Raw genomic sequence first — 13,299 nt, forward strand, 5'->3', positions numbered from 1 at the left:
TAGTTCAACCCCCTGCTCAAAGCAGGACCAATCCTCAACTAAATCATCCCAGCCAGGGCTTTGTCAAGCCCGACCTTAAAAACCTCTAAGGAAGGAGATTCCACCACCTCCCTAGGTAACCTATTCTAGTGATTCACCACCCTCCTAGTGAAAAAGTTTTTCCTAATATCCAACCTAAACCTCCCCCACTGCAACTTGAAACCATTACTCCTTGTTCTGTCATCTGCTACCACTGAGAACAATCTAGATCCATCCTCTTTGGAACCCCCTTTCAGGTAGTTGAAAGCAGCTATCAAATCCCTCCTCATTCTTCTCTTCTGCAGACTAAATAATCCCATTTCCCTCAGCCTCTCTTCATAAGTCATGTGCTCCAGCCCCCTAATAATTTTCGTTGCCCTCCTCTGGACTCATTTGTGTGTGTCCTTTCCCTGTCTGGGTTTGACTATGCACACTTCCAAAATTAACATGGTGCAATACATTTAGAATACACCAACAGCAAGTTTTAAAAACTTCCTTTTGATCCCATTCCAGTTCATGTGAAATGATCAGCATTTTTATGAATGAGGTTTCATAACCATTTATGAACTGAAATAGATAAATTAGCTAGTTATCTCAAACTCTTCTTAATACAGAACTCAACTAAGTGGTGTCCAAAGCTTGCCATCTAGTAATTAAAAGCTTCATGCATTATAACAAACAATGACTGCCTTTTATCAGTTATTTGCTTTTTTGTTGCCATCCTCAGCATCAACAAAATACATTTTACAGTAAACTGTCAGCTTTGAAATCGAGTTCAGAAATGGAAACCGACATCAGGTTTTTTACGTCAAGCAAAGCTCTGCCTTTGTCATCTTCAGGACTCGTGCACTCAATTGGAGTAAAAAGAAAAGGAGTACTTGTGGCACCTTAGAGACTAACAAATTTATTAGAGCATAAGCTTTCGTGAGCTACAGCTCACTTCATCGGATGCATTTGGTGGAAAAAACAGAGGAGAGATTTATATACACACACACAGAGAACATGAAACAATGGGTTTATCATACACACTGTAAGGAGAGTGATCACTTAAGATAAGCCATCACCAACAGCAGGGGGGGGAAGGAGGAAAACCTTTCATGGTGACAAGCAGGTAGGCTAATTCCAGCAGTTAACAAGAATATCAGAGGAACAGTGGGGGGTGGGGTGGGAGGGAGAAATACCATGGGGAAATAGTTTTACTTTGTGTAATGACTCATCCATTCCCAGTCTCTATTCAAGCCTAAGTTAATTGTATCCAGTTTGCAAATTAATTCCAATTCAGCAGTCTCTCGTTGGAATCTATTTTTGAAGCTTTTTTGTTGAAGTATAGCCACTCTTAGGTCTGTGATCGAGTGACCAGAGAGATTGAAGTGTTCTCCAACTGGTTTTTGAATGTTATAATTCTTGACGTCTGATTTGTGTCCATTCATTCTTTTACGTAGAGACTGTCCAGTTTGGCCAATGTACATGGCAGAGGGGCATTGCTGGCACATGATGGCATATATCACATTGGTAGATGCGCAGGTGAACGAGCCTCTGATAGTGTGGCTGATGTGATTAGGTCCTATGATGGTATCCCCTGAATAGATATGTGGACAGAGTTGGCAACGGGCTTTGTTGCAAGGATAGGTTCCTGGGTTAGTGGTTCTGTTGTGTGGTGTGTGGTTGCTGGTGAGTATTTGCTTCAGATTGGGGGGCTGTCTGTAAGCCCCGACCTGGGGTATTCTATCTGCTACCCAAGATCCATAAACCTGGAAATCCTGGACGCCCCATCATCTCAGGCATTGGCACCCTGACAGCAGGATTGTCTGGCTATGTAGACTCCCTCCTCAGGCCCTTCGTTACCAGCACTCCCAGCTATCTTCGAGACACCACCGATTTCCTGAGGAAACTACAGTCCATTGGTGATCTTCCTAAAAACACCATCCTAGCCACTATGGATGTAGAAGCCCTCTACACCAACATTCCACACAAAGATGGACTACAAGCCGTCAGGAACAGTATCCCCGATACTGTCACGGCTAACCTGGTGACAGAACTTTGTGACTTTGTCCTGACCCATAACTATTTCACATTTGGTGACAATGTATACCTTCAAATCAGCGGCACTGCGATGGGTACCCGCATGGCCCCACAGTATGCCAACATTTTTATGGCTGACTTAGAACAACGCTTCCTCAGCTCTCGTCCCCTAATGCCCCTACTCTACTTGCACTACATTGATGACATCTTCATCATCTGGACCCATGGAAAAGAAGCTCTTGAGGAATTCCACCATGATTTCAACAATTTCCATCCCACCATCAACCTCAGCCTGGACCAGTCCACACAAGAGATCCACTTCCTGGACACTACGGTGCTAATAAGCGATGGTCACATAAACACCACCCTATATCGGAAACCTACTGACCGCTATTCCTACCTACATGCCTCTAGCTTTCATCCAGATCATACCACTCGATCCATTGTCTACAGCCAAGCGCTACGATATAACCGCATTTGCTCCAACCCCTCAGACAGAGACAAACACCTACAAGATCTCTATCATGCATTCCTACAACTACAATACCCACCTGCTGAAGTGAAGAAACAGATTGACAGAGCCAGAAGAGTACCCAGAAGTCACCTACTACAGGACAGGCCCAACAAAGAAAACAACAGAACGCCACTAGCCATCACCTTCAGCCCCCAACTAAAACCTCTCCAACGCATCATCAAGGATCTACAACCTATCCTGAAGGACGAGCCATCGCTCTCTCAGATCTTGGGAGACAGACCAGTCCTTGCTTACAGACAGCCCCCCAATCTGAAGCAAATACTCACCAGCAACCACACACCACACAACAGAACCACTAACCCAGGAACCTATCCTTGCAACAAAGCCCGTTGCCAACTCTGTCCACATATCTATTCAGGGGATACCATCATAGGACCTAATCACATCAGCCACACTATCAGAGGCTCGTTCACCTGCGCATCTACCAATGTGATATATGCCATCGTGTGCCAGCAATGCCCCTCTGCCATGTACATTGGCCAAACTGGACAGTCTCTACGTAAAAGAATGAATGGACACAAATCAGACGTCAAGAATTATAACATTCAAAAACCAGTTGGAGAACACTTCTCTGGTCACTCGATCACAGACCTAAGAGTGGCTATACTTCAACAAAAAAGCTTCAAAAACAGACTCCAACGAGAGACTGCTGAATTGGAATTAATTTGCAAACTGGATACAATTAACTTAGGCTTGAATAGAGACTGGGAATGGATGAGTCATTACACAAAGTAAAACTATTTCCCCATGGTATTTCTCCCTCCCACCCCACCCCCCACTGTTCCTCTGATATTCTTGTTAACTGCTGGAATTAGCCTACCTGCTTGTCACCATGAAAGGTTTTCCTCCTTCCCCCCCTGCTGTTGGTGATGGCTTATCTTAAGTGATCACTCTCCTTACAGTGTGTATGATAAACCCATTGTTTCATGTTCTCTGTGTGTGTGTATATAAATCTCTCCTCTGTTTTTTCCACCAAATGCATCCGATGAAGTGAGCTGTAGCTCACGAAAGCTTATGCTCTAATAAATTTGTTAGTCTCTAAGGTGCCACAAGTACTCCTTTTCTTTTTGCGAATACAGACTAACACGGCTGCTACTCTGAAATCAATTGGAGTAAGTTATATCAATATCCCAACGGACACGAGACCAATACAAGTAAACCAATTTGTTATAACAGAAGGACAGAAGTAACCCACACCTTTTCCCAATGCAAAGCATAACTGAAAGCAGAAAAGGTCAATAACAGGAGCCAAATCAGTGAATGACAGCAGAACACATTTTCAAATCCCCGTTACATCACCTAGGAAAAATAAAATGTGCTCAGCCAGAGACCAGATGGGACTGTTTTAGATGTTCCCCCCTTTTCGTATTTTTGTTTGTTTCTGATCTACTAGCATTAAACATAGTAGGATCAGTGTTTTCAAATGTAAATTGCATACTGGGAACTTTAGGACACAACAGCACAATTGCTTCACCTCTGCAAAACTGATAAGCCTTTTCCCAGACAAAAGGATTAAATAGTGCACACACATTTCAACTCCATAAACAGACTGATGGTATTATTTTTTTTAAAAGCCCCATCCTTTTGTTGAAGGTTTTCAGGAAAAGCCATGCAGGCAACATTTGCACATTCCTCAGTATAAATGGACTGTATAACCACTTAATTTTTATTCACTTTGAAACAGAGATGTTTTCTTTGGATTCATTATCATTGTACCTCTTTTCACGCAGCATGAAGTCTAGGGCTGGTTCACTTGGCTGGAACATTCTGTCAAATACCTGAAACACTAAGTTCCTTTATGTAGTCTGCATAGTGGAAGGGAAATATTTACTATATTTTATACAGATGAAGCAATTTCATCACTTGTCAGTTATTTGTCTGAGAATATGAATGTAAATTTAAGAAAATGCAAGCTGCAGATCCAAATTAAAATTTCCTCCCCCTATCTTATGCAGTCTTTTACAAGTCTGACCACTGCAACTGTGTGATCTTTGGAAGTCAAGTTATACTTACTTTGCACAGTGAGAAAACAGCTCTTTGCAGGGGCTGATTTCGAGTTTTTCCTCAGTCTGCTGGACAAGATCTTGACTGACTTCTGCAACATAAACTGGGGACTAGGGAAAGACAAAAGGAGCAGTGTTATCTTTGTTATAAGGCGCAACATTAAGACATGTTCATTAGCCAAGCTCTTGGCCATTCTAAGTCAGCTCCAAGGGTTGTGTAAGAGCACTTGAGAATTGAGTCGTGCTGCAGAAAAGTATGATACTGTAGTAATTTGCTCTACGTTTCACTGTATCCCCACATGAATGTGATAATCTTTCATGCACTCTTCTGTACTTTCACCTCTTCTTGATCTCCATGGATATGCAAAAGATGCTGGCCTGCCAACTCTATCAGTTCACAGACCACATTTTACATCCCATGAAAAACCTGCAATACTGAACTGCATAGGGACTAGTCCTTCATTCTTTAAAACAAAAGAGAATTCTGCCAGTGTTTTCATCTCATTGATACTTCTTTGTGTTGTATAAAAGAATCCATTTTTTTCCCAGCAGGAGCTCAACATAAACCAAGAGCAGAAAGAATGTATTTTATTTATTTATTCAGATTTACATAATATTAAAAAGACACCGATACGTGAATCTGGGCACCCTAACATAATTAGTAGTACAGTGAAATCTCAGCACATTAAAATAATCATTTCAGACAGGAATTCTCCCAGTCAACTACCTACAAGAACTCCTTTCCACCCCTTCATTGCTGTAGGAAACATACCTTCAGCGCTCTGCAAAATCCCTGTCAAACAAATGTCTTTTGCAATATGCCTGGAAGATCACCAGGTTGGTCTATTTCAGACCAGTTAACAGAAGGGACTTGTTTTTGGAGACATTTCATACATTTGCATATTGATAAGAAAACTGTAATTATAACATTTGAATGAAATCTATTCATCGATATATAGCTATCACTATAGCTATATTTCATTCACCTTCTTATTTGCGTCTATGCTTATTTACACGAAGACTACCTCTTCCATATTCTAATCAGTGGGATTTGAGCACCTACCTCCATTCGGCTCCTTTGAGATCTCAGACATATGTATCAATCAAACCTCTCAATATATGTGCAGGAAAAGCTGTAACATTTTGTAAAGAAAAACTTTTCATTCATGACCATGACCACCAGATGGTGCTGAGTGGGAGGATCACAGGCATTTAATCACTCACTTCTGTCCAGATGGCCTGGGTAGCTCATGCTTGGTTTGTGATATCCTGACAAGTATTGTAATAAATTGCAGTGATAACTGAGCAAACAATGAAGGCGAAGGGGACATGAGTAAGTAGGAGCAAATCCCCAGCTTGGTGGAAGCTGAATGAAATCTTTCTTTTTTTCTCTGCTGAAATGAGAATACGTTCCTGATTACAACAGGAAAGCATATTCTGTGCTCTGCTGCAGTCTACAGTATTGGGCAATGGAGGCTCAGAGTTTAGCATTTTAATAAAATTAGTAGAACATGCCTGATGTTTTTGTTCTCGGTGGAAGATTTCCTCCTTCCCTCCATATGTCTAGCCCAAGAAGGTTAGGTGGAATGCCTGTAAAGCTCATTATCACCACTCAGTTCAGCCACAGGGTTTCTCTGGAGAGCAACATGGCTGCTGGTGAGTATTTGCTTCAGGTTGGGGGGCTGTCTGTAAGCAAGGACTGGCCTGTCTCCCAAGATCTGTGAGAGTGATGGGTCGTCCTTCGGGATAGGTTGTAGATCCTTCATGATGCATTGGAGAGGTTTTAGTTGGGGACTGAAGGTGATGGCTAGTGGTGTTCTGTTATTTTCTTTGTTGGGCCTGTCCTGTAGTAGGTAACTTCTGGGTACTCTTCTGGCTCTGTCAATCTGTTTCTTCACTTCAGCAGGTGGGTATTGTAGTTGTAGGAATGCATGATAGAGATCTTGTAGGTGTTTGTCTCTGTCTGAGGGGTTGGAGCAAATGCGGTTGTATCGTAGAGCTTGGCAGTAGACAATGGATCGTGTGGTGTGGTCTGGATGAAAGCTGGAGGCATGTAGGTAAGTATAGTGGTCAGTAGATTTCTGGTATAGGGTGGTGTTTATGTGACCCTTGCATATTAGCACTGTAGTGTTCAGGAAGTGGATCTCTTGTGTGGACTGGTCCAGGCTGAGGTTGATGGTGGGATGGAAATTGTTGAAATCCTGGTGGAATTCCTCAAGGGCTTCTTTTCCATGGGTCCAGATGATGAAGATGTCATCAATGTAGCACAAGTAGAGTAGGGGCATTAGGGGACAAGAGCTGAGGAAGCATTATTCTAAGTCAGCCATAAAAATGTTGGCATACTGTGGGGCCATGTGGGTACCCATAGCAGTGCCGCTGATTTGAAGGTATACATTGTCCCCAAATGTGAAATAGTTACAGGGGACATCATCATAGGGCCTAATCACATCAGCCACACTATCAGAGGCTCATTCACCTGCACATCTACCAATGTGATATATGCCATCATGTGCCAGCAATGCCCCTCTGCCATGTACATTGGCCAAACTGGACAGTCTCTATGTAAAAGAATAAATGGACACAAATCAGACGTCAACAATTATAACATTCAAAAACCAGTCAGAGAACACTTCAATCTCTCTGGTCACTTAATTACAGACCTAAAAGTGGCAATTCTTCAACAAAAAAACTTGAAAAACAGACTCCAACGAGAGACTGCTGAATTGGAATTAATTTGCAAACTGGACACCATTAACTTAGGCTTGAATAAAGGCTGGGAGTGGATGTGTCATTACACAAAGCAAAACTATTTCCCTATGTTTACTTCCCCTCCCCCCCACTGTTCGTCACACGTTCTTGTCAACTGCTGGAAATGGCCCAACTTGATTATCACTACAAAAGGTTTTTTTCCTCTCTTGCTGGTAATAGCTCACCTTACCTGATCACTCTGGTTACAGTGTGTATGGTAACACCCATTGTTTCATGTTCTCTGTGTATATAAAATCTCCCCACTGTATTTTCCACTGCATGCATCTGATGAAGTGAGCTGTAGCTCACAAAAGCTTATGCTCAAATAAATTTCTAAGTCTCTAAGGTGCTACAAATACTCCTTTTCTTTTTGAGGCCTGCAAGGCGACACCGAATAGGACCAAGTGCTACAAGCAGGGCCCATTGACGTGATATGAACGTTTTAACTCAACAGAAGAACTTCTAAATAATGACATCAGACTTCATTAAAGGACCTCAAAGTGCACTACAACCAATTAACTAAGCCTCATGACACCATGGGAGGTAGGAAGTATTACTGTACTCATTGAATGGATCAGGAAACAGGTACAATCTCATCATGATAGCTCACTGAAGGCAATGGGAATTGCGGTGTGCAGAGCACCATGAGAAATCAAGCCACTTATTTAGGTGCCTAAATATGGATTGAGATCTCTACATTTAGGCATCCAATTTTGAAAATTTGTATGTATATGACTGACTGGAGGAATGACAGTGAACGAACTGGAAACAAAACATAATATAAATTTTAAGGCATTTAAGAATATTCGTCCAGGGCCTGATCCAAAGACTACTGAAGTTAACAGGAGTCTTTGGTGGGGGGGGAAGGGAAGGAAAGGATAGCTCAGTGGTTTGAGCATTGGCCTGCTAAACCCAGGGTTGTGAGTTCAATCCTTGAGGGGGCCATTTAGGGATCTGGGGCTAAAGAAATAAAAAAAAATTGGGGATTGGTCCTGCTTTGAGCAGGGGGTTAGACTAGATGACCTCCTGAGGTCCCTTCCAACCCTGATATTCTATGATTCTATAAGCTGGGTTAGAAAACATGTTAACTTACATGTTTTAATTAACATGTGGTTAACCCCCACTCACTACCTAGTGTAGACAAAGACAGCAGTGTTTAAGAATGTGTTAGTTGGATGTGGTAAGCAGAGCTGAAGGGAGAGGCAATGATCTAACACATGTTAAAATATTCCTGTCCATAATTAGACAGCTAATAAAAATGGCCTGGTTCGTAGAGGTGTTGAGCATCTGTATCTCCCCTGGGTTTTTGTGGGATCAATATTTTATGCGACCTGCAGGCATTCAGCACCGGAAAACAAGGCTTTTATTTAAGTGCCAAAATACAGATATAGGTGCCTAGCTTTAAGCATTCATTAGAACACTTTGGCTTCATTTTCATCCCCAATCATACAGCCATGCTCTCCATTTCTCCTCCTCTGTCTGGGATCAAGTTAATGTTATGACACTGAACACATCACATTTTGTCTGAGACCAAAGCACATTACAAAATGGGGCCCAACTGGGACCACCATTCTCCCCCGCACGCACACACAGACGCAAAAGTATGCAGGGGAAACCCCTCACACACGCTCTGGTGAAAGTAGGACCCAGGTGCACCTTCTCCACCCTCACCTTCCTTGGAGAAAAACTTCAGATAGCAACCAGCCAGTAGGAGCAGTCATAGAAACAGCCAAGGCAGGGATCTTTGTACATGTGATACATTGTAGTTTTGACTGGCCATTCTCTGCTCTGTGCCGATTGGCTGTTTGCTCCAACCCTCCCTTTTCTCTTACCTCCCAATTTCTTCACCTCAGCTTCACTCCATACCTGCCTCTTGTACCTTCCTCTTCCCTGCTCTCTCCCCCTCACACCCTTCCCTTTAACATCCTCTCTCCCTTCACTTCTCTTTCCTTTAGCTCATCTCCTCTGAACTAACTCTTCCCGCACAAAAAAGAATTGGAACTAACAATGTTTGCTGCCATCACATTGTTCATGCTGCTTGTGTGTCATAAGTCTTCCCCTCACCCTTTGTCTGTCTTGTGTATTTAGATTGCAAGCACTTTGGGCAGGGACTGTCTGCTACCATGTTTGTACAGCGTCAAGCACAATAGAACCTCATTGTTGCTTGGCTCTTAGGCACTACTGTAATAAACATGATTAACAGTAATGATATTAGGATATTACAATTTCAAAAAAATCAAAAGCACAATTTTAAGAACCATTTTAATATGTGAGGGGACTGAATTTGGGATAAAGTGAGGGGAGAAGGAAGGGAAGAAAAAAGAATGTGAGAACTATTTATAAGTACAGTTAATTGCCCTTTTCCATCCCAAGTTCATGAGAGACACAGTCAATGCTTAATTTTTCAAAACCACTTGCAACTGACCTTTGAATTGCTCTTCTCTTTCCTCCCCTCTTAACAAATCAACAGCAAATGAACAATATTAATGGAAGCAAAGGCATCTAAGAACACTAACATTCTGCACTTTTTAAAAGGAAACATATGGATGGACTGGAGCCCAGTATATAGTGCAAACAGTTTTACTAGACCATTTAATTTTCTTTAACAAAATACATTTTTTTCATGTGCAGTTCATTTTCTGAGGTATTGTATGTCTATGAAAACAAGTTGTATAATTGGGCAGCCCTTGAAACCATTCAAAACCAGAGGCTTAAAGCCAAAGGGACCATTCCAACTCAATTAGTGTAGCCTACCCTTCTGTACACCTTATAGTCCCAAAGAGTCTGCTATATACAATATAGACTGACATAATTTCTTAGATTTTTCTTATGATTTCATACCTCACAATAAGAAAAGCAGTACTTGTGGCACCTTAGAGACTAACAAATTTATTAGAGCATAAGCTTTCGTGAGCTACAGCTCACTTCATCGTAGCTCACGAAAGCTTATGCTCTAATAAATTTGTTAGTCTCTAAGGTGCCACAAGTACTGCTTTTCTTTTTGCGAATACAGACTAACACGGCTGCTACTCTGATACCTCACAATGATAGACTGAATGTGTCCATCAGAATTCTTAAACAATCCTGTCATTTTTCTTAGCTCTTGCAATTCAACACATATTCACATTGACTGGATTTAAAAATAAACACAACCCCGCCCCTTCCCCCCCCCCAAAGCCCACCAACAACCTACACAACCTTACTTTTGCTTTGGAGAACAACAAATAGGTAGCAACTCTTATGAAGGCAAGAAATAAGCATTTGGGTTCTAGCAACTGAAAGTTCACAAGACTAGCACCTTGGCTGACTAAAGAATACAGTTGGTTCTTCCCTGGATGAGGAGGAGCACGAACAACTTGCGTGATTTCTATGAAAAGTGCTCAGTGGCACCTATTTCATGCCACTCTCCCAGGATCCCATGGGCAAAGACTGTAAAAGCAGATTTGGCTTTCATCCTACTCTCCAGTGCATCACTTCTGTATACATGAAATGTTCTTAAGCAGCCATGAGATTATTTTATCAAAAGCAAATCTAGACAGTATAGATTAATACCATACATCTTGAATCTTGTGGTTCAAGCTCTTCTGTTAAATCTCTAAGCTCTTCTGTTTTTCTTGTATTTAAAAAAAATCCTCGCAAACTCCCCTTCCCCCACAAGCCTGAACAGACATAACGAGTGCATAGGGTTGCCACCTTTCTAATCACAGAAAACCAAACACCCTAGCCCCGCCCCTTCCCCGAGACCATGTCCCCTGCCCCCCTTTCATGAGGCCCTGACCCTGCTCACTACATTCCCCCTCCCTCAGTGGCTCGCTCTCCCCCACCCTCACTCATGCTCGCTGGGCAGGGGCAGGGGTTCAGGGTGTGTGAGAGGGCTCCAGGCTGGGACAGGGGGTTGGGATGCAGGGTGGGTGAGGACTCCATCTGGGGCCACAGGCTCTGGGGATGAAGGGTTTGGGATGCAGGAGGGGGCTACAGGTTGGGAGTTGGGATGCGGGGGGGTGAGGGCTCTCTCTGGGCATGCAGACTCTGGGGTGAGGTCAGGGATGAGGGGTTTGGTATTCAGGAGAGGGCTCAAGGTTTGGGGGGGCTCAGGGTTGGGGCTTGGGGTTGGGGCACGGGCTTACATCTGGTGGCTCCCAGTCAGTGGCACAATGGGGCGGCTAAGGTAGGCTTCCTACCTGTCCTGGTTCCGTGGATCATGCTGCACCTTGGAAGCAGCCAGCAGCTCCAGCTCCTAGGCGGAGGTACACCAGGTGGCTCTGGGCACTGCTTTTGCCCACAGGCACTGTCCCCACAGCTCCCATTGGCTACAGTTCCCAGCCAATGGGAGTGCGGAGCCAGTGCTTGGGGTGGAGGCAGCACGTGGAGCCTCACAGTTCCCCGCCTAGGAGCCAGACCTGATGGATGCTTCTGGGCTGCAGCGCGGAGCCAGGACAGGTAGGGACTAGCCTGCCTTAGCTCCGCAGCACCGCTGACCGTACTTTTAATGGCCCGGTCGGCGGTGCTGACTGAAGCCACCATGGTCCCTTTTCAACTGGGTGTTCTGATCTAAAACCAGACACCTGGTCACCCTACCAGTGCATAGTAATGCATTTTCCCTAATGACTATTACATTTTCTCAAATGCTAAAAGACTGATTTTGATCTCACTTGCACCAATGTAAATCAGGAGTAACTCCACTGAAACAGATGCAATTCAGATCAGAATCATGTCCTAAGACTCTGGCAGTGCATGAAGCTATTGAATTGATCCAATAAAAATGAAACTCATCAAACTACACCTGTTGACTAGACGGTTTAATCAAAGTCGAAAGGGTAACCGCTTTTACCAGACTTTTAACCAAAATAAAAAGCACTATATACTGCTGTGTTTGTGTACATATGCATATGTAATGATGAAGGTCAACAGGCACTGAGATATCTCACTGTGCAAGTACTGAAGGGAAGCTCAGACTCCGATGAAAGCTTCCAAGATGATTCTGAAGTCCCCATTATCAGTTATTTTAAATGTCACCTTGTATCATTGTGCTCTAAAATGTAAACTTGCCTTTTATGACAGTGCCATACGTTCTGCTACAGGGTGCTTACCTCAGCCATTTAAGACTCATTATTTGTTGTCTACTGAACAAAAAGGGAAACAAATTATCCCCTTCATCTCTATATGTTTTGTCATAATATCTGTAATATTTCTATGATGAGGAGATATTTTCCATGGGAACCTGTGCAATACACGTGGCATCTTGTCATTCTGCCAACTGGTCAAACCCTTCAGAAGTATTGGGTAAGGCACTTCAGCAGTAAATGGTTGTGATTGTGGAGTATTCATTTCTCTAATAATTATATTACTTTGTTAAGATGTGTTAAATGTGCTACTGCTCCTTTAAGATAGGGAACTGCTAAATGTGGTACTACTTTTCGTTTAAGACATTGGAAACTTTGGTCAGGATGTAGTGAGCTGGAAGGTTATGTCTAGAAGTTTCTAGTTAGCAAGGCTTGGGTCCTAAACCTGTTCTGTGAATAACAGAAGTTTCTTGTTCATCTAGGTCAGACAATTTCTTAGTCCATAAATAGTAATAATTAATATTTTGCAGTTATGCAATGCTTCTCATCTAAGAACCTCAAAGCACTTAAGATGCACTAAGTAATTAAGCGACACCCTGCAGAGGCAATGTCGTGTAGAGGGTAGAGTCCCAGACTGGGGCTCCGGAGACCTGCATTCTATTCGTAGCTCTGCCACTGGCCCACTGGATGAAACTGGGCAAGTCACTTTACCTTTCTTTGCCTCACTTTTCCTATCTATGAAATGGGGATAGACACTGAGCTCCTTTGCAAAACACTTTGACATCTACTGATGAAAACCGCTATATAAGAGCTAGTTATTATTATTATTATTATTACTGCCATTTTACAGATCAGTAAACTGAGCATAGAGAAGTTAATAAGCCCCACATATTTCATATGTGCTGAGCAT

General features: G+C 42.8%; 1 protein-coding gene across 5 annotated transcripts in view; it reads right to left on the minus strand.

The window, feature by feature from the left end:
- Positions 1-13,299, minus strand: part of GRK5 (G protein-coupled receptor kinase 5) — a 232,695-nt gene that overhangs the window by 44,406 nt on the left and 174,990 nt on the right. For 4 of the 5 annotated variants that reach the window (XR_005294025.2, XM_038410340.2, XM_043518902.1 and 1 more), the window contains one exon: positions 4,589-4,689. Coding sequence is in view for 3 of the 5 variants with exons in the window: in XM_038410340.2 (XP_038266268.1) it covers positions 4,589-4,689 (101 nt within the window). In the remaining 2 variants the exon portion in view is untranslated. Of the gene's footprint in view, positions 1-4,588; positions 4,690-13,299 lie in introns of those variants that run through there. The other variant, XM_043518903.1, reaches the window with a different exon arrangement.

This window comes from Dermochelys coriacea, chromosome 7, assembly GCF_009764565.3.
Source record: "Dermochelys coriacea isolate rDerCor1 chromosome 7, rDerCor1.pri.v4, whole genome shotgun sequence".
NCBI lineage: Eukaryota > Metazoa > Chordata > Testudines > Dermochelyidae > Dermochelys > Dermochelys coriacea.